Source organism: Meriones unguiculatus, chromosome 4 (genome assembly GCF_030254825.1).
Source record: "Meriones unguiculatus strain TT.TT164.6M chromosome 4, Bangor_MerUng_6.1, whole genome shotgun sequence".
NCBI classification, from domain to species: Eukaryota; Metazoa; Chordata; class Mammalia; order Rodentia; family Muridae; genus Meriones; species Meriones unguiculatus.
This window is the reverse complement of record NC_083352.1, coordinates 123,177,819-123,202,517: the sequence shown is the minus strand read 5'-3', so window position 1 is coordinate 123,202,517 and position 24,699 is coordinate 123,177,819. Positions and strand designations below refer to the sequence as shown.

At 50.5% G+C, this 24,699-nt stretch overlaps 1 protein-coding gene across 3 annotated transcripts in view; it reads right to left on the bottom strand.

Annotated features, from left to right (window-relative positions):
* Positions 1-8,585: 8,585 nt before the first annotated feature.
* LOC110550542 (ubiquinol-cytochrome-c reductase complex assembly factor 1) overlaps positions 8,586-24,699 on the bottom strand; it is a 79,693-nt gene continuing 63,579 nt past the window's right edge. For all 3 annotated transcript variants that reach the window (XM_021640483.2, XM_021640484.2, XM_060382986.1), the window contains 3 exons: positions 19,357-19,434; positions 12,983-13,096; positions 8,586-10,199 (listed from right to left, as the gene is read on the bottom strand). In XM_021640483.2, coding sequence (XP_021496158.1) covers positions 10,065-10,199; positions 12,983-13,096; positions 19,357-19,434 — 327 coding nt within the window. In that variant the 3' untranslated portion in view covers positions 8,586-10,064. The remainder of the gene's footprint in view (positions 10,200-12,982; positions 13,097-19,356; positions 19,435-24,699) is intronic.

The following is a 24,699-nucleotide window of genomic DNA, read 5'->3' as shown; positions in this document are numbered from 1 at the left end:
TGCAAAGGGCAAGGGTGAAAAGGTGAGGTGAAAGGCAAAGGGTCCCAGGAATCCCTGACATGCCGATGATAATAGGGTGTCCATCAAACCTAGGTCCACAAGGGTGTAAGCAGGTGCTCCTCCCTTTGGCCTGAGTGGATAAAGGGCAATGAGAGGGTAAACAGGAGGATACTGGCCTTGGGGCTGGACTCTGAGCTCCTGGCCTAGGGTGATGGGAGCCACTTGACACACCAAAGCTCAGCCCGTGGCTGCAGTATGTGTGGCACAGGCCCCTTAATGACTGTTATTAAGAGGAAGGAGAATATTTTCCTGTCCAGGGGGAGTGTCCGGCGCCTTCCTGGCAACACTTGGCCTTCCTGGGGGCCATTTAGTCTTGTCTGTCATCTGTCTCAAGCTGAGTGGCGCCTGGGCAGGTGCCTGTCATGTAGGGGCGGGACAGAGGCTGGCTCTCGTCTTCCAATCCCCGGCTGTTCGCATTGCTACACAGCATTGCCGTGGCATTTCTGGGTCAGGGGAGACATGATTCTGGAGGAGGGGTAGTCGAGAGCTGGAGAGGCAGGGGGAACAATGGGAAAGAGACCTGGAGGGCTACCTCAAAAACAAATAAATATGCTCTCAGCCAGTGCAGAATGGCAAGCAGGGCATTCCAGGCTGGAGGAAGACGGCCAGGAGGCCCTGGCAGGAAGGTGGGGTCTGAGGAGCCTAGCAAGGGACTGAAGGAAAGTCCCCAGAGCCACACCATGAAGGACCCTCTGGGCCTTGCCGAAGAGGATGGGAGATTTGAGAGGCAAATCTGAGGAGGCTTAGGAAGCCCCCAGTGTGTAAGAGTGGCCGGAAGCAGCTCAGTTGAGTGTGACTCCCTCACCGAGGGTTGCGTGGGTCTCCAGAAGGTCACTGGTTTTCCAACTGTCTCATCCTAAATCTCCCAGATGCTGAGAGCTTGGGTTAGACTACCAGGAGCCATGACTGTGGGACCTGACTGCGGCACCGAACTGAGTCAGGTCCCCTGGCTGAAACAATGGGTCTGCCTCGTAGTAGGCGAGGCCACCTTCTGAGTCACAGGGGCCTCGTCTGACGAGGCCAGTGGCACAGCCTCACTGGAGGGTTGTGAGGAGTAGATCCGTGGCAACTGCCTAACAGAGAGGCCACAGCCTATACCTGCTGGATTTCAGAGCTTCTCCAGCCATGGGAGGACAGGAGTTGGATGTAGGTATGAATAGAGATGAGGCAGGAACCAGAAGATTTCCTTCTAGTCAGTCTTTTGTGGACCCAAGACTGGCCTTGAAGGTCAAGATGGCTGTGAGCAATGGCAAAGTGTGGCTGGTGGGTCCTGCCAGTGCCTTTAGGGTCTGGTCTGACATAGGAGGCAAGATCATCCCTTCCTCTGCCATATGTGTAAGGGTATCCACATACCTCCCCAGCATGCTGGACATTTTTTTTCTCTGAAAAGTGACTGTGATAAGTTAAGGGCTCATCTTAATCAGCCACATACCCCTACCAACCTCTGGCCCCATCTGTCCATCTGATCCCATAAAATGATCCCATACAATCCCACTCATGTTTCCATAAGAGGAAGGAGGGGATTCCCACTCCACTCTGTGGGAGGAGACATCTGAGAGGGCTGTCCTTGCTCAGCAACCTCATGGCCTTGTCCCTTCTTCCCAGGGAAGAGAAATAGCTTGTCTGATGATGGCTTGGGAAGGATCTGGGCTCAGGCTCTTTTGGATTCATTCTCGCATTCGTCTCCTCTCTCTTCCTCCTCGTTTTCCACCTACCCTGCCTTAGGGAAAGTTAGCATGTTCTATAGATACCTACTCAGCATAAACTCACAAAGGAACCTTGCCTCAGCAACGAGGAACTCTGTCCTGTCACAGATGGTTGGCTCTGAAGGAATAGGAGGAGGTTTATCTGGTGCTTGTTGGCGAGACTCGGAAAGCTGCTGTTTTTATGTTCATCTGTCTGCTGTCTTATTTCTCAGTCCATTCTGAACTTGAGAGAAGAAAGAAACATTATCCACTGAGCCTTTGAGCCCCGTGTTGCTGACGGCAGTCACCTCTCTCTGCCCACCTCTTTCCTTTCCCCTCAATCCAGTCTCCCCAGTGTGGATTCAGTGTCTACTTTCAGCTAGTACTGGGGCAGGGGGTTCCCAAAGATGACTAAGATCTTGTGTCTGCCCTGGAAAAGCTCAAAGATGGGTGAGGAAGATAGACTCGTAAATAATTATAAACCGTGGATTAAAGCAAGTTAGAAACCAGGTGCTTGGGGCTTAGTGTCCATGGCCCATGCTGGAGCTTTAGAGAAACCAGTCTCCCCGGGACTTTTCTCCTCATCCCCCACCCCCCTCCACAGTCTGGAAAGGTGCTTTGGATCTGGGCAGATTGTGGGTCCTAGGCTCACCAGCCGTGGCTCAGGGGGTCTCCAGAAAGCCTTTGCTGGGTGGTCAGTATAAGAGGCGGCGTGATTAGGAGGTCTGATCTACCCCTTTCTAAGACCAAAAGCCGTGGTTTGAATAGGCAAGGTGGGATGGGCATAGTGGGGGTGGGGAGGCCGGCAGTGGGCAGGGGAGCTCCTCCCAGTGAAGAACTGAAACCAGCTGCAGCTGTCCCATTTCTTCCCAGAAACCCGCTGGCTCCCTTTCCAGACTGCTTCTTCCAGATGGTGAATAAACCTTCTTCGAGACTTCTCTCTCCAGGAATCCCTTGTCTCCCATCTGTCCTTGCAATCTTTGGTCCTAGGAAAGGATTCAAGGGGACTGGGGAGATTGTCTCAGTGGTCAAGAGGACTGGCAGGTCTTGCAGAGGTCCTGAGTTCAATTCCCAGCAATCACATGGGGGCTCACACCTCTCTGTAACGGGATCTGATTCCCCCTTCTGGTGTGCATGAAGACAAAGCACTCATGTATGTAAAACCCATGAATCAATAAATTTAAAAAGGGAGAGGGTTCAACCTGGGTATGGTGGCATGCCCTTAACCGCAGCACTTGGGAGGCAAAAGCAGGCAGATCTCTGTGAGTTTGAGGCCAGCCTGATCTACATAACAAATCCCAAGCCATCCTGGGCGACTCGTTGAAACCCTGCTGGAAAAGGGTGATAGGGGTGGGCTGAAGCAATGGCTTAATGATTAAGAGCAGTGGCTGCTCGTCCAGAGGACTCAGACTAAGGGCAGTCATGGATGCTCACAACCATCTGAAACTCCAGTTCCAGGAGATCCAACACCTTTTTCTGGTTCAGGCACCAAGCACACACATGGTACACAGACATACATAGACAAAAGACCCCTACCATGACTCTCCCTCTTCACAGCTGTCCGAGGGCCTCGCTGAACCATAGTCAGTGAGCCTCGGACCCAGAATGTGCCCAGAATTCACCTTGAACTCATATACACATAAAAACAAATAAACTTCTTTTGTAGGGGAGGCATCAGAAAGGGTTCTTCCCAGCTTGCCAGGGCCAGGTCTTGTTCTCAAAGCCAGACTTCCATCCTTGAGAAGAACTGACAACACAAGAGTCCTTAACAGTCAAGGAAAATCCTTTCTGTTCAACTAAGCGCTATTTCTCCTCAGCTCACATCTCCAGAGACTCAAAATGATGTTCCTCTGTGCTGCTGCCCCTCGCAGTCTGTATTCTCTCAACAAGCAATCATGGTCCTAGCAAACTCTGGAGCCCTCAAGCCTCCCCAGCATGCTCTCTGGCCCCTGACCTTCTAGAAGCTCTCCCCATACCCTCAGCTTCCTCTGAGGAAGCTTCCATGCCCATTCTTGCTCTCCTGAGAGCCGCCACCTCCCCATGCCACCGTACCCCTGGGAACTCCTTCCCTTTCATGATTACACGTCCTCTCTATAACCAAGACAGACTCATCAACCTCATCTTTTTGAGACAGGATCTCACTGTGTAGACCAGGCTGGCCTCAAACCCATAGAGATCAGGCTGCCTCTGCCTCCCGAGTGCTGTGATTAAAGGCGTGGGCCACCACACCTGACAGTCCCACTCATTAAGGTCTTCTAGCCCTGTCTCCCCCAGGGCATTGCCGCCGCTCGCTGCTGGAGTCTGGCTCCCACCATCCTGGATCTTCAGATACCCCCAAGTGCGTGAAGGTGGAGTCCAGATGACGCCACTGTCCAGTCTGCTATGACACCACTGTCCAGTCTGTCACAGCGTCACCTCCCACAGTGGGTGCTTTTCGCTCAGTGGACCATTTCCTTACCACACAACCGGGTGGTAGTCCCTGCCACAGCACACTCAGAGCATGATAATTATCATGTGGCTAAAACTCAACCAGAGAAGGCCTTTCCAGCTTGTCTGTTGCCAGAGCGCAGCAGCGAGGCTTCCTAAGAGCGGGGGATTTTCTATTTCTTCAGTACATTGAGCAGCTCTGGCACTGATTCAGGTGAGCGTTCTCTGAATGCTCTCTCCTGCCAGTGTCCTTTGCTTTCCAGAAGCTCTCTACCACTCCTAGGACCAGAGCCTAGGTGGGTAGACCTCCTTTTTGGCTAAGCTCACGCGTCCTGGTCCCATCCTGCCTCTCTGCTCCTGTCAAGCTACAATCCTTACTGAGAAAGTGGGGTACAGGGCAACTCACTGCTGCCAATCAGACTCTCCCAGGCATCCCTCCACGCCCCCTTCTCTGCACCTTTCTTTCCCTTGGCAGCAGAGGTCATGGGTCCACTAGAGACTTAGGAACTTCCTGTCCCATGCCTTTACCTGAGCAGCCCTTCACTTCCTGGTTGCCCTTTTTTTTTTTTCTGCCCCACCTTGGCTTTTCTGATTTCTAACTCCCTTGTATTTCCCAGTTGTGTATATGCACATACAAGCTCATGAGGCTCAAATGCTTTAACTTTTAAATAGGATGTGTGTGTGTTTTCTGGGTGAGTGGATGGCATGTGTGTAAGTACTCTCACAGGCCAGAAGATGGCATCAAGTTTCCTACAGCTGCCTATGTAGATGCTAGGAAGCAAACTTGAGTCCTCTGAAAGAGCAGCAAGTGCTCTCAACTAACGTGGCGTCTCTCTAGCCCCTTCTGTGTGTCTGTGTGTGATTTCTGTTAGACAAGATTTCTCTATACAGCCGTGGAACCGGAACATTTTATGCTGGACCTAAAGGAACTGCACCACCATGCCGAGGCCTGCCTTAATTGCAGCACAAATGCCGCTTCACCTGGAGCTCTCCGGAACTAAGGAAGCTGGAGTGTCAGTCACAGGAGCCTGAGGCGGGAGAAACGCGACCTTTCCAAGCTCCTATTTCCCTCAGCGGTAGCGTGAACTGACGCCTCTCAGAGCGGCCAGTGTGCTTTGAGTGAGATAGTAGGTGACAGATGTGTCTGCCACAGAGCAGAAACTAAATTTTATCGTCCACGTCGTTGATCAGCGCCTCTCGTCCGAAAACCTCTGAGGAAAACGCTGTCTTCCGATGCACCAGCAGATGCTTTCGCCTGACAGAGGGATCGCACAGCCTTCAGGTGGCCTCTCCCCCATCTTCGGCTGTGGGGAAAGTCCTGGCTACGTTGTACACCCAGCTGCGGATCTCCACGCTGAGGGAGGCAGCGTGGCTTAGGTACTGGGTTTAGGGCTGGGTCCTGCAGTCTCATGGTATGTGGTCGTGCCATCTTGGGTAATTCTCCAGGCTTCCTGAGCCTTAAGGCCCTCTACTCTTGGGGAGTGAAAATGCTGAGGACGCCGCCAATCCCTCTGGACTGGTGGGGAGGCCCTTACAGCTTTCATCATCAAAAACCAAAAGCCAAACAAAACACCTGAGTGCTGATGATTAGCAGTCCAGGCTCTTTTTCTCTGTCGGTGGGAAACGGCATGGGCTTGTGACGTGACTAAGGCTGGCTGTCCTCCAATCCTCCTGCCTCAACCTCCCAAATACTTGGTAGGGTTTCTTCTTTCTTTCTTTTCTTGTTTTTGGAGACAGGGTTTCTCTGTGTAGCCCTGGCTGTCCTGGACTCACTCTGCAGACCAGGCTGGCCTTGAACTCACAGAGATCCGCCTGCCTCGGCCGAGTGCTGGGATTACAGGCATGTGCCAACTTGCCTGGCTGGCAGGGTTTCTTTTTAAAGCAAGGTTTCGTACAGGTATGTAGTGCGTCTTGGCTATTCTCACCCACTACTCTCTCACTCCCCTGCTCTTCCCGCTGAACCTTCTCTCTAACAAGTGCCTCTTCTACTTTCATGTCTTTGGCTTCTTTGGGATCCAGTGAGTTTAATTAGTGTTACTTGCATGAGCCTGGGCGTGGGGATATTTACCAGGGCACAGGCAACTTCTGGTGGCTATACCACTGCCAAAAATGCTCCTCTTCCCCATAAACCACAGCTTCTCAGGAGGGGGCTGGGCCTGCAGGGCCCCTCCTCCATCCGGGATGGGATGTTGCTGCATCCCATCTTGTTCCAGTGGCCACAGATGCTGTGAGCCCCTGAGTGCCAAGGCCAGGCCATGTCTAGAAGACAGCATTTAACAGCACCCTGTCCCGAGCCCCCAGCCTCTCTACTAGTTCTGCCCCTCTTCCATGATAGTCCCTGAGCTTTGAGAACTGAAACATCATCCCACTAAAAAAACTTAATTTTATGTGCATGCGTACTACATACAAGCCTGGGGCCTGCAGGGGCCAGAGAGGCATTGGATCCCCTGGAACTGTGAGCCGCCATTAGTGCTGAGAATCAAACCCAGGTCCTCTGGAAGAGCAGTCAGTGCTCCTAATCCCTGAGCCCCCAGATGTTCCATTTGAGACATTACTCAAGCCACTTCCTCCGCATTTTGACCAGTTATGAGCCACTGCATTAACCAGCACTCACTGCTGCGAACAGCAACTTCTCTGACCAAGGCTGAGCGCAACACTAGTCTATGGGTGTGAGTATTCAGAGGGCAGTTTGACAGCACGTCCACTTAGGAAAACAACAGTGGGCTTTTGACCAGGTTTACAGAACCAGGCATGAATGCGTCTCAGATCCAGCCAGAAAGCAGACATGGCACTCCTGCCCATCCTGCCTCGCATCTGGGTAAGAACACTGCCTTTCCTCCCCTGCCAGCCTGTGTGGCATCTTCTACACGACGAAAACTAGCCAGCAGGAAGGCAGCTCCAACTTGATTTCTCTCGTCTTGCAACTCAAGTGTGTGGTGTCTTCATTCTAGTTTTACTGGATAACCCAGAGCAACAGCAATCGCCTGTATTGTCTTGGAGGCCTCTGGGTAGGATTTCAAGTGTAATTGTTTTCCCTCTCTCCTTGTAATACTTGCATTTTGTATTTCAAACTTTGCTTTGCTTCACAATTCCCTTTCTTTCTTTCGTTCATTTATTTTTAAAAAACATTGTGTGTCAGGGGCTCACCTATGCTATGGAGGGTGGAGGACAGAAGACAACTTGAGGGCCTCAGTTCTTTCCCACCGCGTGGGCCCCAGAAATCTAAGTGAGGTCACTGGGTTCAGCAGCAAGTCATCTTTACCCACTGAAGTGCCTCGATGGCCCTTTCTTTTATTGAGGTAGGGTCTCACGCTATAACTCAAGCTGGCCTCGAGGCAATTGTGCCTCAGCCATACCGAGTTTTTTGTTTTGTTTTAATAACTGTGTCTCTTAACTTATTCTGCCCCCTTCTGGGAGTATACCAAAAGTGACAAAAATCATTCCTGAAGAGCTGTCAGTCTTCCCAGGGACAGGAAATGCCTTCCACTAATTTTGTGTGACATGTCCCCTGGCCCCATGCCCTGTTTTTAAAATGGCTTTTGGGTTTGGAGCTGGTTGACGTTGAAGCATCGCTGCTGAGTACGCTGGCCCAGCCGGGGCTTGCACCGATGGGGCTCAGCTGTCCACCCACTCTCGCTCATTCACCCAGGTGTGCACAGACACTGCAGGACAGTGCACGCGAGAGATCTCCCAATGCAGCCGCCACTCTCCACGGCTGCAGCCAGCCCTGCAGCATGGAAGGAGGACGTTAACGAAAACATCACCTCAGTGTCTTTAGAGAGGCCATTACAGGAGCAGCATGGAAAGCCTGCTGGAGCCGGGGGGGGGGGGGAGGGCAGGGGCGAGGAGGTGGTACTCGGGGGTTAGGATCCCCTTAGTGAGCACCAGGAGGAATGAGGTAGAGGAAACAGTGTGCTCCGGGAAGAGATGGATGACAGGCCTGGACAGTCAGGCTGAACGAAGGGGGAGCCCACCGGAGAGCCCACGGCCTATAAAGTACCTGAGTTTTGTCTTGAAGATGTGGTTGTGGTGTGGCAACTGGCAACGGCCACGAATAAGGATCCAGAGACTCACAGCAGGGCTCTGTGTTAAGAGCTGCTGAACCCTAATCCTGAATCCTGTGGATACAAGCTCTGCAAGCAGAGGCCGCTTTCTGCTTCGGGATTCAGCATGAACACAGAGCCTACGAGAGGTGGGCAAGGGTACCATGGTGGGCCCAGATGACCTTTAAAGTTGCTAGCAAATTCGAGGCTCCAGGACACTAAAGCCCAGTAGCTAGGCTGGGCTCTGTGGCTGGGGAGCTGCCCTGGGCAGCAATGGGTTAATGCTCAAATGACTTTTATATATGAATTAATGTGCAGAGTTAGGAGCCAAAATCTGTTCCATTAATTTTTCCATCCATTCCAGGAGCAGTTAGGTACACACAGTAAAGTTTATTTTGGTGCATGGCATACTTCACTCCATTAAAAATAAATTAATCAGCAAATTCCTGCCTGGCTCGCCTCTGGTTTATGTAAATAGTGCCCAGATGTAATGAGTTACAAGGTGCTATTATCTCACACTCACAGAGGACGCTTCACCCCAGAGCCCCGCTTGCAACAAAAGCATCTTAAATAAACCAAGAGGGCGGCTTGATTTGTAATGTTTTCACAGAAGTGGCGTATACCTCACAGTATAGAGTTTCTTTATATGACTCATTTTATAGCAAGTTCAATGAAGGAAGCTGGAGGGGGGAGACGGGTCCCACCCCTTTCCTCAATTTCAGAAAACCTTCCAAGAGATGACCCAAACTCTCAGAGAGGAGAGAAGAGGCCCCTCAAGTGCCCCTTAAAGCACATGCTTTACACAGCGGGGAGCGGGCAGCAGCTGGCCTATGGCGGGTGCTTGGGGTGGTACCAACAGGCCAGGAAGAATATACTCTTTGCCACACTATCTCATGTAAAGGGAGGCTGAGAGAGCAGAGACACAGTGTGTTCCTTCCCCAGTTCACTCTGGGTGACAAAGGGACTTTTGTTCTTTCTAAATGACTTAGGATGTACAAGCCCCTTGATCCTCAGAGACCTCCCGAGTCCCAGAGAACATGCCCACAGACCGTGCTTTGCCCAGGCAGTGACTCCTCTCTGTGACCTGGAGACAGGAGAGCAGAGAGTCCCTGACCTACCTCTCTCGCCGCCTCTAACTGAGCTGGAGTTAATTCTTGAGCTTGGCGCATCCTGCCTCTCACCTACATTTCCCTTCTTTTCTTCTGGTTTTTCGAGACAGGGTCTCTCTGTGTAGCCCTGGCTGTCCTAGAACTTACTCCGTAGATCAGGCTGTCCTCAAACTCAGAGATCTGCCTGTGTCTGCCTCCCAAGCGCTTAGATTAAAGACATGTGCCATCACACCCGGCTTTACCTATGTTTCTAAAAGATCCTGGAACAAAGAAGAACCATGGCAGAAAACGTCTCTTTTTAATGGCTACTTGAACCGCATGGCTCACAGCTGGGGGATAGTATATGGTCACCGTCTTGACTTAGAAGCATTATAAGCTGCTTCCAGGGACAGGGGCCCCTGATGAGGGCACCCCTTTCTAACCTACCCATCCCTTTCTCAGCCTTCGCAAAGAGCTCTCAGTCACGCGTGTTGCTGGAGGGACTTGGGAAGTGTGCTTGGGGCTTCTCTTGAAGGAGGGGACATGTCAGAAGAGCGAGAGGACCTCCCAGCAGCACCCCCACCGGATCAGTCTCCTGGGATCAGGAAGAAGAAACTCAACACAAACGGGCCGAGTATTCAACAGGTGCTGTTCAAAAGTCAATTCAGACCACCTTCTTCAGGGTCCCGGGACAAATAGGCACTTCTTCCTTGGAGGATTCCTCAAAACCAGCCAGCCAACCGTCCAGAGGGACCAGTCTCTCAAAGACCCTCGTCATTGTAAGTAGGAGCATGGGGCTTCAAGATGCTTTGTGGATTCTTCTCCACCAGAGGGCGCCATCTCACTTCCCCTGTCAGAAGCAGGTCCTCGCCGTTCATGGAGTCCAGGTATTGCATCTGCAAGTAGAGAGAGCAAGTGGACAGAGTGGATAGGGGCTCACGTGACTGGGGAAGGCACAGCCTCCCTGGGGAGAGGACAGGGTCGCAGGTGGTCCAGTGGTGACCTGGCTGTCCAACTCCAAGATTACTGCCTTAGCGAGACTCAGAGAAACACTACCTTGGGTGGTGGTTCTCAACCTGGGGACTGCGACCCCTTTGCAGTCAAGTGACCCCTTCACAGGGGTTGCAAATCAGATTTCCTGCACCCAGTGCAGGTGAGGAAGATTTAACCCCTGCTACACCCTCATTACAAAGTTCTTGCAGGCCAAGAAGTTAGAACATGTGATTTCCAGAAGTCACCCTGTCTACTCTCCCCTTCCCTGGTGGCACTGGTGGCCAGCTTTGAACCTATGTCCCCTTGTCTGAGAGCAGCTGGAAATGTGTATCTCATGGGGCACGGGGGAGAGCAAACAGCAAGGCGTACCCTTCAGCGGGCCCAGTCTGCCCGGCCCCACAGGGCAGGCTCCCTCACGGGAGAGGGAGAGAGACCGTGAGGGCTTCTTCACCTTACAGCCCAGATCGTCCCCTCCTCAAAGAGCTCACTGCTCCTTTGTGTTGTATTTCATGATGACCTTGAACTTCGCCCCAGCCTCTCACCTCAGAAGTCCAGCTTTGCCGGAGAAGCAGGGCAAGCACACCATAGCCAGCGCCTCTTCAGCTCCCCTGCTTCTCCCCCAGATGCCATTATTTTGACTACCTCCTGGGTCGATTAACTTCAACATGACTGTGGATTGGTCACCAAACAGTAGTGGACGTGCAGCACCAAAGGTTGCTCAGGGCCCACCTTCCTGGGCTGCCCTGACACCCAGTCAGAACAAGCCTTTCCCGGGTCTTCCCCAGCACCCTCCTGAACACGGTCGCACTATGGACTGACTGACTGACTCCAGGCCTGCTGGGTACCTGTCTGGCTCCTTGAGGGTGGGACTGAGTCCCTAATCTCTGCTCTCAGTCAGGCCTGACGCAGCAGCACTCTAAGGCAGGACAGAACTGCCTTAGAGTCTCCATCAAAAGCTCCTTGCTCTTGCCTACATCCCATGGGGCCAAATTCGACTTCTCCCAAGGACATCAGTTATGGCAAACTCTTCTTTTTGGCCCCTGGCGAGGTCCTAGCTATGCCTTGTCATGGCCTTTGGCACAAGTCCACCAGGACAGAAGGAAAAATTGGGCAGGTCTCTCAAAAAACAATGTTTGCTTTGCCAATTTCAACTCCTGTCTGAGGGTGAGGCTCTCTAGCCGCAGGGCCTCCCCCCTGGCCCTGGCCCATCTGAAGAAGTCAGATAGCAGTCCGGACTTCTGGAGTTCCCTACCATCTGGCTATCAACAGCTTCAGCATGTCAGCTTTTCAGCAGGCAACTAGCCAGTCCTATCAGCCCTGTCTGCTCTAGAGCTGGGATCTGGCCTTCCCTTTCCTGGTGGTTGGAGGCCAGCACGGCCATGGAGGTGAACTCAAGGATCACTATGGCATGATAGCCCTTCAGCCTCGGGGGCCAAGGGCATGAAGCAAAGGTGTGACTCAGAGACAGCTCAAGCTGGTGAGCTGTCAGCAGCAGCTGTGGTGGCCTCCAGTGGTTAAATGATTCACTCCGCTTGGGGTCTGAGGCCAGTCGTGTAGGGTGAACCACTGGGGGACCCGGGAAAAGCCTCCATGCTCCACCTAAGGATGAGTGAATCTATTCATTCGGAAGGCATGTGCTTCCCACCCAAGCAGGATCTGGGGCAGGAGATAGGGATTAACTCCACTCAGGCTGGGGAAAGGACTACTTTGCTCAAGTAGTCCTTCCCAAAGAGCTCCCAGGGAGCCCTGAAAAGCCAGAGGGGGAGGGCCTCACACGGGACCCTGCTTGACTGAGAGGAGCAGCCAGGGGGAGAACTGGAGGTGTACTTGTTAGGTGTTGCTGGAAGCCTGGCCCTGCTGGAAGTCAGGAGCAGAGGAGCCACATGAGTACAAAATGGGCACACTGAGTGTCACCATGCCTCGTGCCCCATCTTCCAGGACTGAGGGCGTATTTAGCACAGCACCCAGACCCCCAGACCCAGCAGTAATGAAACAGTGAGTAACCACAGCTTTCTGAAAGCAGAACGCTCTTCCCTTCCTCTCCGCCTCCATCCTCAGATCCTTGGCCTAGTTCATAGCTGGACATGTAACATGCTCATTCTTTGTTGTTGTTTTGTTTTTTTTCAAGATAGCAACAGTCTTGAAAAGACAAGATTCGATGAACTCTATGTAGACCAGGCTGGCCGGGAGGCCTGCTGCCTCTGCCTCCCAAGTGCCAGGATTAAAGGTGTGCACCACTAGGATAAAGTCCAGATGCGGGAAGGGGAAGGGGAAGGGGGGGAGAGGAAGGGGGGAGGGGAAGGAGAAGGGGAGGGAAGAAGGGGAAGGGAAGAAGAAGAAGGGAAAAGGAAGGGAAGAAGAAAGGAAAGGGAAGGGAAGAGGAAAGGAAAGGTAAAAGGAAAGAAAAAAGGAAAGGTAAAAGGAAAGGAAAAAGGAAAGGAAAGGTAAAAGGAAAGGAAAAGAAAAGGAAAGGTAAAAGGAAAGGAAAAAGGAAAGGAAAGGAAAAGAAAGGAAAGAAGAAGGAAAACGATTCCTCTTTATCAGTGCTTGCTGCTTATGTGATTGGGTCAGAAGCCTTTGAACTCCTCCTGATAAGTAGGCCTCTTACGACCCACGAAGACCGTGACTCCATAGTGTGACTCAAGAAAACTCAAATGCTGCCTCATTTGAGGGCGACAGTGCTAACCTGTTTCCTCACATATTCCACCAGCAATTCAAGCTGTCGAGGGTCTTCACATTTCTGGTTGAAGAAGGTTCTCCAGAGGGCAGCAGCTAGCCCACGGTCATCTGAAAGGATCCCCTGGAACACAGAACAGGAAGTGCCTTGAGGAGCCACCACACAAAAGCTGGGATATTTGAACAGGAGACCAAAGAAAGGATTCAGAAGGAGCGAGAAGGCAATGGAAGAGCTTATGAGAACATCTGGCCCAAACTTTTTTGGAAGGGAGTTGTTGTTGGGACAGGATTTCATTGTGCAGCTCTGGCTGGCCTGAAACTCACTATGTAGCCCAGGCTAGAACTCACAAACTGCCTCTGCCTCCGAGTGCTTCTTTAAAAGTAAATTTTATGTGCATGAGGGTTTGGCCTGCAAGTGCACCATGTGTGTGCCTGGTACCTTCAGAGACCAGAAGAAGGTGTCAGATTCCCTGGAACTGGAGTTATGGGTGGTGGTGGGCCATCATGTGGGTACTGGATCCTCTGGAGGAGCAGCCAGTACTCGTAACCACTGAGCCACCTCTCCAGCCCCCAACGCTTCTCTTTACACAGAAGAACGTGGGACGCCAAGGGTCAAGGCACTGGCTAAAATAATGCAGAGCTGGCACTCAGGTTTGACAGACCCTTCCAGGTATGGTCCGTTTGCCTCTAGCACACTGAGCTTGGCCTAGACAATGAACGTCTGCAAAGCCCAGCAAGGGTGGCACAGGAGCCATACTTCTGCTGCTATTCACAAGGTGTGGGCTAGAAGCATTGCAAGTCCATGTTTGCCTGGGCGTGGGGATGGGTGTGGACTGCTCCTGCTTGTTTGGTCCAAGGTCACACACCTGCAAGGTAGCTGGCTCTTTAGGAAAGGGAATTAGGTACCTTGCCTTCACTGTTATCCATCTGGCCATGACCAGCCCATGACATTCCCTGAAGAGAGGAACAGGCTGTTTAGTAGGATTGCCATGGCCACAGGAGGCCATGCTCAGAGCCTGTCTATGTGCCCAATACTGCCTCTCCTGGCTCTGGGAATCCTGTTTGGAAGCCCAGATATTATAGAGGCCAATTATAGCCATTTTCTAGCTCAGACCTCTAGGGCAGGGAGGATGAAGGCAACAGAAGGGAAAGGCCCTGAGAAGTGTTTCTGTCTTTGTACCAAAATGGGACATGGAACCCAAGTGCTGCCTTGGACTCAGAAAGCTGGACTTAGCCTGAGTTCAGTTTCAATGGTTGCGGCTAAACCTGAGTCTTTAGCTTCTTGGATACTCAAAGTGCGGAAAACATTTGCTCTAGAATGGGTGTGGTGGTTCATGCCTATAACCTCAGGACTTGAGCAGGAGGTAAAAGAAAATACTTGCTCTACCTATAGCATTCTCGAATTACCAAGATGAGGTAATGTGGCCCGGGGGTGTGGCTCAGCAGAGTGCTTGCTTAGTATCTTCAAAGCTCTGGATTCAGTTCCTAGCACCTCCACACAAGAGAGCAAAGGCTTTTATAAATAATTACGTTTACTGATGTTGCAGCCATGTGGGTTTGGGTGTGCACATGCCACAGAGAGCATGTGAAGGTCAGAGGACAACTTGCAAGGTTTGGTTCTCTCCTTTCACCAGGTGGGTCCCTGGGCTTTGGCTCGGCTCATAAGGCTTGGTGGTAACTTTAACTGAATGAGCTCTCTCCAGCACAGTTTTTGGATGTTTTTTACAGGGTCACCCAAGGCTGCCCTCAAGCTCTCTATGTAGCCAAGGGGGGCCTTGATCTCCTGACCCTTTGCCTACACCTCCCAAGTGCAAAAATTGCAGGCATGTGCCATTGTACCCGGCTGCAAAGCCATTTAAAAAGTTAAATATGTTGGGTACAATAAATAAGAGCATGCTTTAATTAGCAGCTGATATACCCGAGACAACCGTAGGATCTGGGAGCCAAACCACCTAAGTTCAGTGCTGGTGGCAATGTTGCCTCTGAGAGGCCCTTGGCCCCTCTGGAACCTCTGGTCTGAGTCAGCTAAGCCTGAAAACTCCTATCCCACAGAGTTGTAAGCATTAAGAGACAATGTCCAGGAGAGGCTTTCTATGTAGTAAAAAGCCTTACAAAGACACAGGGGCGCTTAGTTCATGTTATATAGTGGACTTGCCTCATGGGCCCTGTGGTGTGGGCGGCAGACCAGCTTGTCAAAGAGGTTCCGCCTATAGCGTGGGGAGTTAACAGACAGGTGGGAAAACATTCCACCTGCCCAAGATGCTGTCTGTTAAACCCTCACAGCTCCACAGCTCAAGACTGTCCTGGTGTGATGGCTGAGCTGGGGAAATCCGCTTCTTCTAACAATGGCAATGGTGGCCAAAGACAAGCTCAGACACATCCTCCTCCTGCAAGCTATCTGCTAACACATCAGGCTGCCTGTGTGTGAAGTGCCCTGGGCACAGGCGGGATGCTGTTGGCTGAGACCCACTTATGTGACATGGGAAGGGGGTGGGTGGGAGTGTCACAGGGGCTTGCTGCAATCAGGGATCCCTGAAGCAGGGGGAGGTGGCTGGGACAGTGCAAATCCATACACGGGGGTCCTGAGCAGTTAGACGGAAAGGGGGGATACAGGACATGTCAGTCCTGCTAATAGCCTGTTCCAGACTTTGCCAGCCAGTATCTAATGACTGCCTACAGCACAGCATAGGCATCATTACTCCCACCTGAAAGATAAGTACTGAGGCTCAGGGGTTATCAAGGTAACCGGTGTGGAAAGAGGAACCTCCCTGCACCACTGAGGTCAGGGATGGGGCCTGCCTAGCCATCATACAGCGCTGGCACAGGGTACTAGTGTGTGAAAATGACAGACGCCAGCACCAAGCCCAGCTGCAGCTTGCCAGTAACCCAGTGAAAACAAGCGGGAGCCTCACCAAATGTGCAAGTTTGAAAGTCAGGCAGCAGATGAGGCAAGAGATACTCAGGGCCCAGCTTCGAGGTGCAGGATTAATTTCCCACAATCTAACAGGGTATCTGCTGTTTACCTCATGACATAAAGAAGGCCTTCTTCAGAAAATTAGGGTGTCTGGTTTAGAGGAACAGATAGAAAGCTACGGCACTGTCCTGGACCCGTGGCTGCCACTATGCGCTTAGCCTATGCAGGTCTCTGTGAATTCAAAGCCAGGCAGGTCTACAGAGTGAGTTCCAGGAGAGCCAGAACTACACTGAGAAACCCTGCCTTGAAAAACCAAAGCCAACAAACAAAGCTGCAGAGATGGCTCAGTGCAGAGCACTTGCTGCACTTGCAGATAGGGGTTGGTTCCCAGCACCTATACTGTGGCTTAGAGCCATCTGTGAGTCTAGCCCCAGGGCATCTGGTGCCCTCTCCCGGCCTCCACTGTTTACAGGCATGAACATGGTATACACAAACACGTGCAGGCAGGCAGACAAGGAAGGAAAGGAGGGAGGGAGGGAGAGAAGGAAGGAAGGAAGAAGGAAGGGAAGAAGGGAGGGGGAGGGAGGGAGGGAGAGAAGGAGGGAGGGAGGGAGGAGTAAGTGGGGAGTATGTGGAGAGCTGTAGCACATCCTAACCACGAGGGGAAAATGCATGAAACACAGAGAGTCCTTCCAGGTAACATGCTGACCCTTCCTGGCTACTGACTTCAGCACTCCAGGTCCAGGAGAGTGTTTATCAGTCTCGGCATTAGCACAGGGCTTCGAGGTCAAAGGCCTCCCTTGGAGGACAGGCAATGAGATGAAGATAGACAGGGCTTGTGACAATACAACAGTTCACAGAAGGCCTGTGATACTGGGAAGCATCTGAACTTAACAAAGCAGAAAGCCAGGGAGGGAAGCAGGAGCCACACAGGGAAGGGCTCGCCGCAGAGCGGTTCTGTCCTCCACAGTAGCCTTTGGCACACGACTACTGAACAGCAGCGGGACCAAGAGTATGGGGATGTGTAGTTTATTTAATGAGATCAAAACAGTAACAGATAGCTGGACTGGGACAAGTTGAGAATCTTTTGATTATAGAATGTTCTGAAAAATGGCTGTCCACCCATACCAGTTGGGTAACGCGTTCCTGACACTGAAATTTCTAGAAAGTACCTCAGGTAATTAGCATATTTCCCAAGCTTTCCTGTTCATGCCACCTGGGTGCTTGCTGAAGCACCAGCTAACAAGAAGAAATTGTAGGAGAGGGAATGGAAGATGGGTTTAATCGAAACATTATATGCATGCATGAAATCCTGAAAAGGAGAAGGGGGAAAAGCCTCCAATGGACTTGAGACATAGCTAATTTGGCAGAGAGCGTGCCTAGCATAGAGCCCTGGGTTCAATCCCTAACATGAATAAATCAGTGATAGAACATGCCAGCTCAGAGAAAAGGCATGTGCCACCACGCTCAGCTTCATTCTGCTCAGGAACTCAAACCCAGGGCTTTGTGAATTCTTAGGCAAGTAATTTACCAACTGAGCCACACCCAGCCCCCCTCCCCTCCTCACTGCAAGCCAAACACTGTATCAGTCATCAGAAACACACTGGGCACTGTCGCTTCCGGGGGGAAAAAAAATCTACCCTAGCCAGGTGACAGGCAGTTAATGCTAGCAAGTGTTGTAAGCACCCAGGGCAGGTGGAATGAGCTAAGCCTGGGGAAGGGTAGGGACCCTTTCCCAGGAGGAGTGGTGCTTGCAGTAAGTCAGGAGTTAACTGCAAAACGAGTTTAAAAAAGCACATCATTTATCAAGAAAAAATAAGGTATGATGAACGCAGCAAGTATGTATACAGGAGTTCATTACACCATCTTTTTAACGTCTCTACACACTTGGAATTTCCATGATAAAGTTGGAGGGCTGGGAAATGACAGGGATACAACATGGATGAACCTGGAGACACCCTACTAGGTGAAACAAGCCACTAAGAAGAGCAAACGCTATGCGATTCTACCCACACGAGGTCTTAGCGTAATTCATAGAGACAGAAAGTAAACTGGTGGTTTCCGGGAGCTGGGAGGAAGAGGAAATGGGGAAGTGGTGTTCAGTGGGACAGAGTTCCAGTCTGAGACTGTGAACACTCAACAGGAATGGCTCTCGGAATAAGGTGCTCTGCAGGTAAGTGTGCAGGTGTGACTGCATAAAAGCGAGGAACTGCTGTCTACACACAGGTCAATAGGAAGGAGACCCAACTCTGACGGCTTCTCCTCGGGGCTGGACAGAAATAGGGTCTTTGTACTCAAGCAGGTACATACTCAGTTGTGTGAACTTTAAAATGAGTATATGCAGCAAGTGTGGTGGCGCACATCTCTAATCCCAGCCCTCAGGAGGCAGAGGCAGGTAGATCTGAGTTAGAGGCCAGCCTGGTCTACAGAGCGAGTTTCAGGATAGCCAGGGCTACACAGAGAAACCCTGTCTGGAAAAAACTAAATCAAATGAGCATGTGGAGGGCTGAGGAGATGACTCAACGGCTTAGTGCATTTGCTGCTCTTGCACAGGAACTGGATTCAATTCCCATGATGGCTCAGATTTGTCCTAACTCCAGTTACAGGGGACCCACTGCCCCCTCTGACCTCCACGGGTACCAGGCACTCATGAGGCATACATACATACATACATAAAAAGTTCATACACATGAGCACGTGCTGCTTTAAAATGAAAAATAAAACAGTACACATTATGTCCCACAGACCATGTCATTACATATGAGTGTCTTGCTTTCTCTGGGGAGACCTGGGGCCACGGCAGTATATGATACACTTTTGTGCCCCCATCCAGTACCCATCAGGCACTCAATGCCAACTAGCTGAATATTTGACCAAATTATACAGTGCTCTCTTTCCCAAGCATTTGATGAAGGTGAAGAAATAAATACTAAGCAATAATGGCAAGTAGAGAGCACGGTCCTCAAAGCTTCCTCTGAATGCCCTCTTCAAAGGACCTATTAGAAGCTGGACAGATGGCTCAGTGGCCACAGGCACACAGTGCTCTTTTTTTTTTTTTAATATTTATTTATTATTTATACAACATTCTGCCTGCACACCAGATCTTACTATAGATGGTTATGAGCCACCATGTGTTTGCTAGGAATTGAACTCAGGACCTTTGGAAGAACAGCCAGTGCTCTTGACCTCTGAGCCGTCTCTCCAGCCCCACACGGCGCACTAACAGAGGATCAAGTCAGTGACTCACAACTGCCTGTAACTTCAGCCCCAGCGGATCGATGCCCTTTCCTGGCCTCCGAAGGCACTGACATGCACCCTCACACACACGTGCCAGACACTCCCACAGACACATACACAGAAATGTAAAGAATCTTTATAAAGGAAGGAAGAGGAATGGAAGAGAAGGGAGCTGCAGGCCTTTGTGGCAGGAGGCTACTGCAGCCAGCTTAAGGCTTGGCAAATGATCTTACCTCGTCATACCCCAAGATTGACGCATAGAAATTGTTTGTCATGAAGGCCATGTTCTTCTTTAGGATATAGGAATTGACCTACAAAAACAAGAGTATGAGAGTAAGGAAAAGCATGTCACAGGCTGCTAAAACAGAGAGCCAGGAACTCAGTCTAAACTGGCAGTCCATTTCCAATCCCCTTGGCTATCAGGATCCTCCACAATGAAAATGCCACTTCTTTTAGATTTTGGTTCAAATTTCATTCATCTTAATGGATGGGTCCTCACCTGCATGCCTGGTTTGGTGAACACAAATGTTCTGATGAACACAACACATCAGAAACTGTCTGATTACAGGGGAGGACAGCCTAGTGGGGGGAGGCTGTGAAAACTACTCCAAGGTGCGGTATAATCCCTATGCTGCACCTTAGCACCCCTGTAAGGTTTTCTAATCACACCTACAATCCCCAGCACTCAGAGGATCCAAAGTTCAAGGTCATAATGAGTTTGAGGCCAGCCTGGGCTACATGAGACCATGTCTCAAAGACAAACAAAAGGGCCACTGAGATGGTTTGGCAGGCAAAGGTGCTTGCTGCCAAGCCTGAGAACTGGAGTTTGGTCCCCAGAGCCCATATGATAGAAGGAGAAAAATGGCACCTGCAAGGTGTTCTCCAACCCCCACACGAGTGCATGCACACATACACACAAATAAATAAGTGTAACTTAAATTATGATCTTCCTATGTCTGTCTGTGTGTGCACCATGCGTGTACAGTGCCCAGCAAGGCCAGAACAGAGCACTGAATCCCCTGAAACTGGAATCACGGGCAATTGTGAGTCACCATTTGGGTCTTAACCACTGAGTCACCTCTCCAGCTCTAGCAATTAAACGTTTGTCTTATTTTTAGATAGGGGCTCTCTATGTAACTCTGGCTAGCCCAATAGATGAGGCTGGCCTCATCTCACAGAGCGCTGCCTGCCTCTGTTTCCCAGGTGCTGGGATTAATCATGTGCATTCAGATCTTTCAAACACCAGGTCTGGAAGTTCTTAGTGAAACAAAACAAAATTACTGCCACCCAATGGCTCAAATCCTATTACAAATGTGCAAATACAAGTGAATTTTAGTGCAAATGGCCTCATGTTGGAGGGCTGAGGAAGACTGTATTAGGACACATGTAAGTGGCCCTGAGAGGGGCTACAGAGCTGGCCCAGGAGACAGGAGTGAACACAGATGAGACTCAAGTTTGGCTCCCAGCAACCCTGTGGAGTCAGGCGGCTCACAGCTGCCTGTACCTCCCGTCTTAAGCATATTTGATACACCTGATCTCTGCAGACACCGACCCTCATGTGCACATGCCCCCCCCCACAGCGGAAACAAGGTGTGCAGGGGGAGGGGATAGAAAAGGAGTATTAGGGGGCCGCAGTCAGGTGACAAGGCAGGAACACTGCCCCTCCATGGTAGGGAATGTCTCAAGGGCTGCCGGGATGAGCTGACAGGGAAAGGCAGAGAGGGTGAAGAGCAGCGGGACGGCATGTGAGATGCTGAGCAGGGAGGAGGGGACACGGAGATATCATTGGGTATGCTAAGGGACTGTTGTAGAAATGCAATTCCCGAGAGGCTCATGAGATGTGGATTAAACTCCTCATACAGCTGCAGTTCGGGGTGTAGTTCACTGAATGTCTTCAAGAGGTGAAACTTGGATGCCAGGTGGTAGTCTACTTCGGGGCCATGTGCTGTTCTTCTGTGGGATCCTGGCAGAGCGCCCATCACGATACAACATGGCCTAGAGACTGTTACTTAACCTGACAAGTTTAAGAACTGCCAAACATCCTTTAGAACCTCACATGGAGACTAAGAGTCCTGCTTAACAATCCTTTCCACGCCCACACTGTTTCCTCTAACCCACCAGAACCCAGATAAAGATACGCTGCAGTCACCCAGATCTGACTGCCTGAGAGACCGAGGAACGGACGGGATGTGACCTGATGCTGATAAAACTGAGACCACCACCAATTCAAGGCCGATGCTCCTTCTATCCCTCAGGACCTTGCACTTCCAGAAAATTCACTTTGGATCACAAAAATAGTCACTTTCTTATCTCTGGGATGCAACACCTGAAAGAAGTTACCCGAGGGAGGAAGCACTGATTTTGGCTCACACTGCTGAGAGGACATGGTCCATAGAGCAATGGAAGATGTGGCTGTGGGTACACGGCAGGGATGGGGAGGGGCTGCCTGTTCACATCTTGGTGGATCAGGAAGCAGAAAGCTTGGACCAGAAATGAGGTCAGTATAATCCTGAAAGCCTGTCCCCTGCAACACACAGAGAAGGTCCCACGGCCTTCCTCACAGTTCCATCACCTGGAAGCTAAGCGCTCAAACACAGGAGCCTAGCGGGGGACGCTTTACATTCAAACTATGACATAATAAATCAAAGACTGATTTTTATCCTAGTGTTCATAACTGGTCTCTGGAGGTCAGAAGAGGCAGAATGATTTGGGTTTTAGACTCAGAAAACCTGGATTCAAATCATAGCTCTGGTATATATTTTGGATGTGGTCTTGAGCAAGCCAACCTCTCTGAGGCTGTTTTGTCTTTTAAATGCCCTGAACACAAGAACTGTTTTCAAGAGCACATGAGTTCGTTTGCATTCATTCACTAGGTTAACACCATACCCTGGAAGTCTTGGTAAACGGCAGCGAACTCTGCAAACACAAGGAACTGTGAGTAAGACCTGGTTTGTTTATACAAAACTAAAACTAAAACCAGCTCCGGTGCTTTACAGTCATGGACAATTTTCAAAAGTGAAGAGAGAATTGTGAAGTCTGGGGCTGGAAAATATGAGATTGCTGGTAGCTGGGAGTGGAAGCCATGACCTTTCCTACCCACCTTCGAGCCAGGCCACATTAGCCACTGCTCCTTGGTGCCCGCGGAGTTCTGTGTGTCCTTCTCCCCCAAGTACACAGTATGGTTGGAGTTGCTCATGTGCCTGTCTCTCCCCCCAGTCTGTGAGCCTCTCAAGCTTGGGTCACAGGAAGCAAGACTGAGTCATTTTGGCACCCAAACACCTGGCCCGGGACTAAGACAGACATGTTGATAATGAACCCTTAAGGTCACCACTCAGGGCTGGTGACAGAGCTCAGGTCTGACTACTTGCCCAGCAAGTATGAAGCCCTGGGTTCAGTACCCCAAACAAACAAGCAAGCAAATAAGCAAGCACAGGGGCCACTCACAGCAAGCTCTCACCAATGACAAGTTATTTTGTTTTGTTTTTGCTGAAAAAACACCTTCCAGGGTTCTGTAATTCCACAAATATATACTACGATATCTCTGCTGCTTCATCCGATGTGCTATGATGGAGGAGCCAGGGACAAAGGCCAGAATAAGCATTCATTGCTTCTATCACAGGAGGATGAGAAGAAACCCACTAATGTTCTTTCTTACCTACGTACTGGGTGCTCTCCTAACTGTGCAGGACGACCAGAGCCAAAAAAGCACGTCAGGGGTGCCCAGCATTAAGGCAAGGCACCGCTCCTAGGAAAACATTTACCGAGCCTGCTTGGTCGGCAGTTAGCTTCCAGCCTGCATCATGCCAACTAGCTCCGAAGCTGGAAGGGCCTTCAGGGATCACCTGGCCCAGTGACCCTGAGGGAGGGAAGGAATGGTGAAAGGAGAGCTCAAATGTGGGAAGAGACAGGCCTCAGGTCACACAACAAGCTACCATGAGAGCAGGATCGCAGACTCCACTCCCCCTCTGAAGCCATTTATCTGCTGGAGGGCCAGGTAGGCCTATATGGAGCATGCTGCCTGTGAACACACAGGTCCCCGGCAGAAGATGGTGCTGGGCTGTCTGCTTATTAAAATCTTATCCTGGCCATAATGCTTTGCTTTTTATAAAAACCCATACATACTGAGCCACCACATGGGAAAGGTTCCCTTTATATCAGTTACTCATATTTTCCCATTTATTTAAGCTATTAAAATTCATGCAGATATTTTATAAGCCATCAGGATTCGATGACTGCTATTACTGAATGTTTAATAATAAACTAAACAGAAGAAATCAGAGGGTTAAATGATGACTGCAATTCCTGTAATGACTTAATTAAATTTTTATTGAGTACATAAACTATGATGTCACCTCTAGCCAACCAAGGCTCTGCTTTCGCAGCATGTCACAGGGTGGGAGCACTCAATAGGAGGCTAGGCTAAATGAGCAGCAGGTCTCTGCTGAAATGGGGGAGGGAGCAAGGCTCATGTAACACACTCAATAAATTATCCGTTCATTTTTAAACAAAGTCCATGAGTTATAATATATTTGCCATGCACTTTTTATGGCATAATAAAAATGTTACCTTAAGGATTACTTAACACATACTACAAATGTTATAGCAGAGGCAGGCACAAGGGGCAAAGAAAACAAACATGAACAGGCCAGGGACGGGTCCTGGAGTTTATGTCCCGGGGGAACAGCTCAGTATATTAAAAGGGGAATGCAAAAAACAGGGGGTGCAAGTGTTCAGGGTTACTAATCAGCAGATTAATGAATGAGACGGCCAACAGGGAACACAAGCAAAAAGGGCTCTCGCAAGGCACAAGTTTAATTAATGGGAGTATTCTCAAGGAGGGCCATGGGCTTTAAAGAGATGCCAGTTCATTTGAGGCCAGTTCAACGCCCCTGTCCCCTTCTCACTGCTGCAGCCCTTAAAGATGTTTATGTGACTGCTTAACACTGGACTGGACTGTGGCGCAGACTGAAGGAGATCATGGTTTAACCTCCGAGAGCACGGAAAGGGGCTTCATGATTTTCCTAGGCCATTTTCCTGACCTCATTCCCTTTTGTCTCCCCACGTTCATTATAGGGCTTGGTCAGAGTCAACTCCACCGTTTTCCACGGCCGTGCCATGCTCTCCTGTTCTCACCCACACTAGCAGGAGATCTTCTTGTCTTTACTAGTGGAAGGGACACTGGTCCCTTCTCATCTTCAAAGACCTAGAATCCAAAGTACTTGCCCCCAAGCCTACATATGCTCTGAGTGATTCAAAGCCGGCCACATAACCAAGTGCTAAACTAGCTCAATTAACACGTCCTACAGAACACTGAGAGGGTGCCATCTTATCTCCATGTCTTAAAATTCCAGTTTTGCTAGTTGAGAGCAAGAGAAGATGCCAGGCACGGTGGCACATGCCTTGTAATCCCAGCATCTGAGAGGCCAAAGAATCGGAAGGGCAAGGTCAGTTTTAGTCTACAAAAGGAGTTTGAGGCCAGTCAGATGGTTCAGATGGCTGGGCTTGGAAATTTCAATCATTTATCCAGTGGACCAGGCATTCAAATACAACATTGAAAAGCAGCTCATGAGAGACAT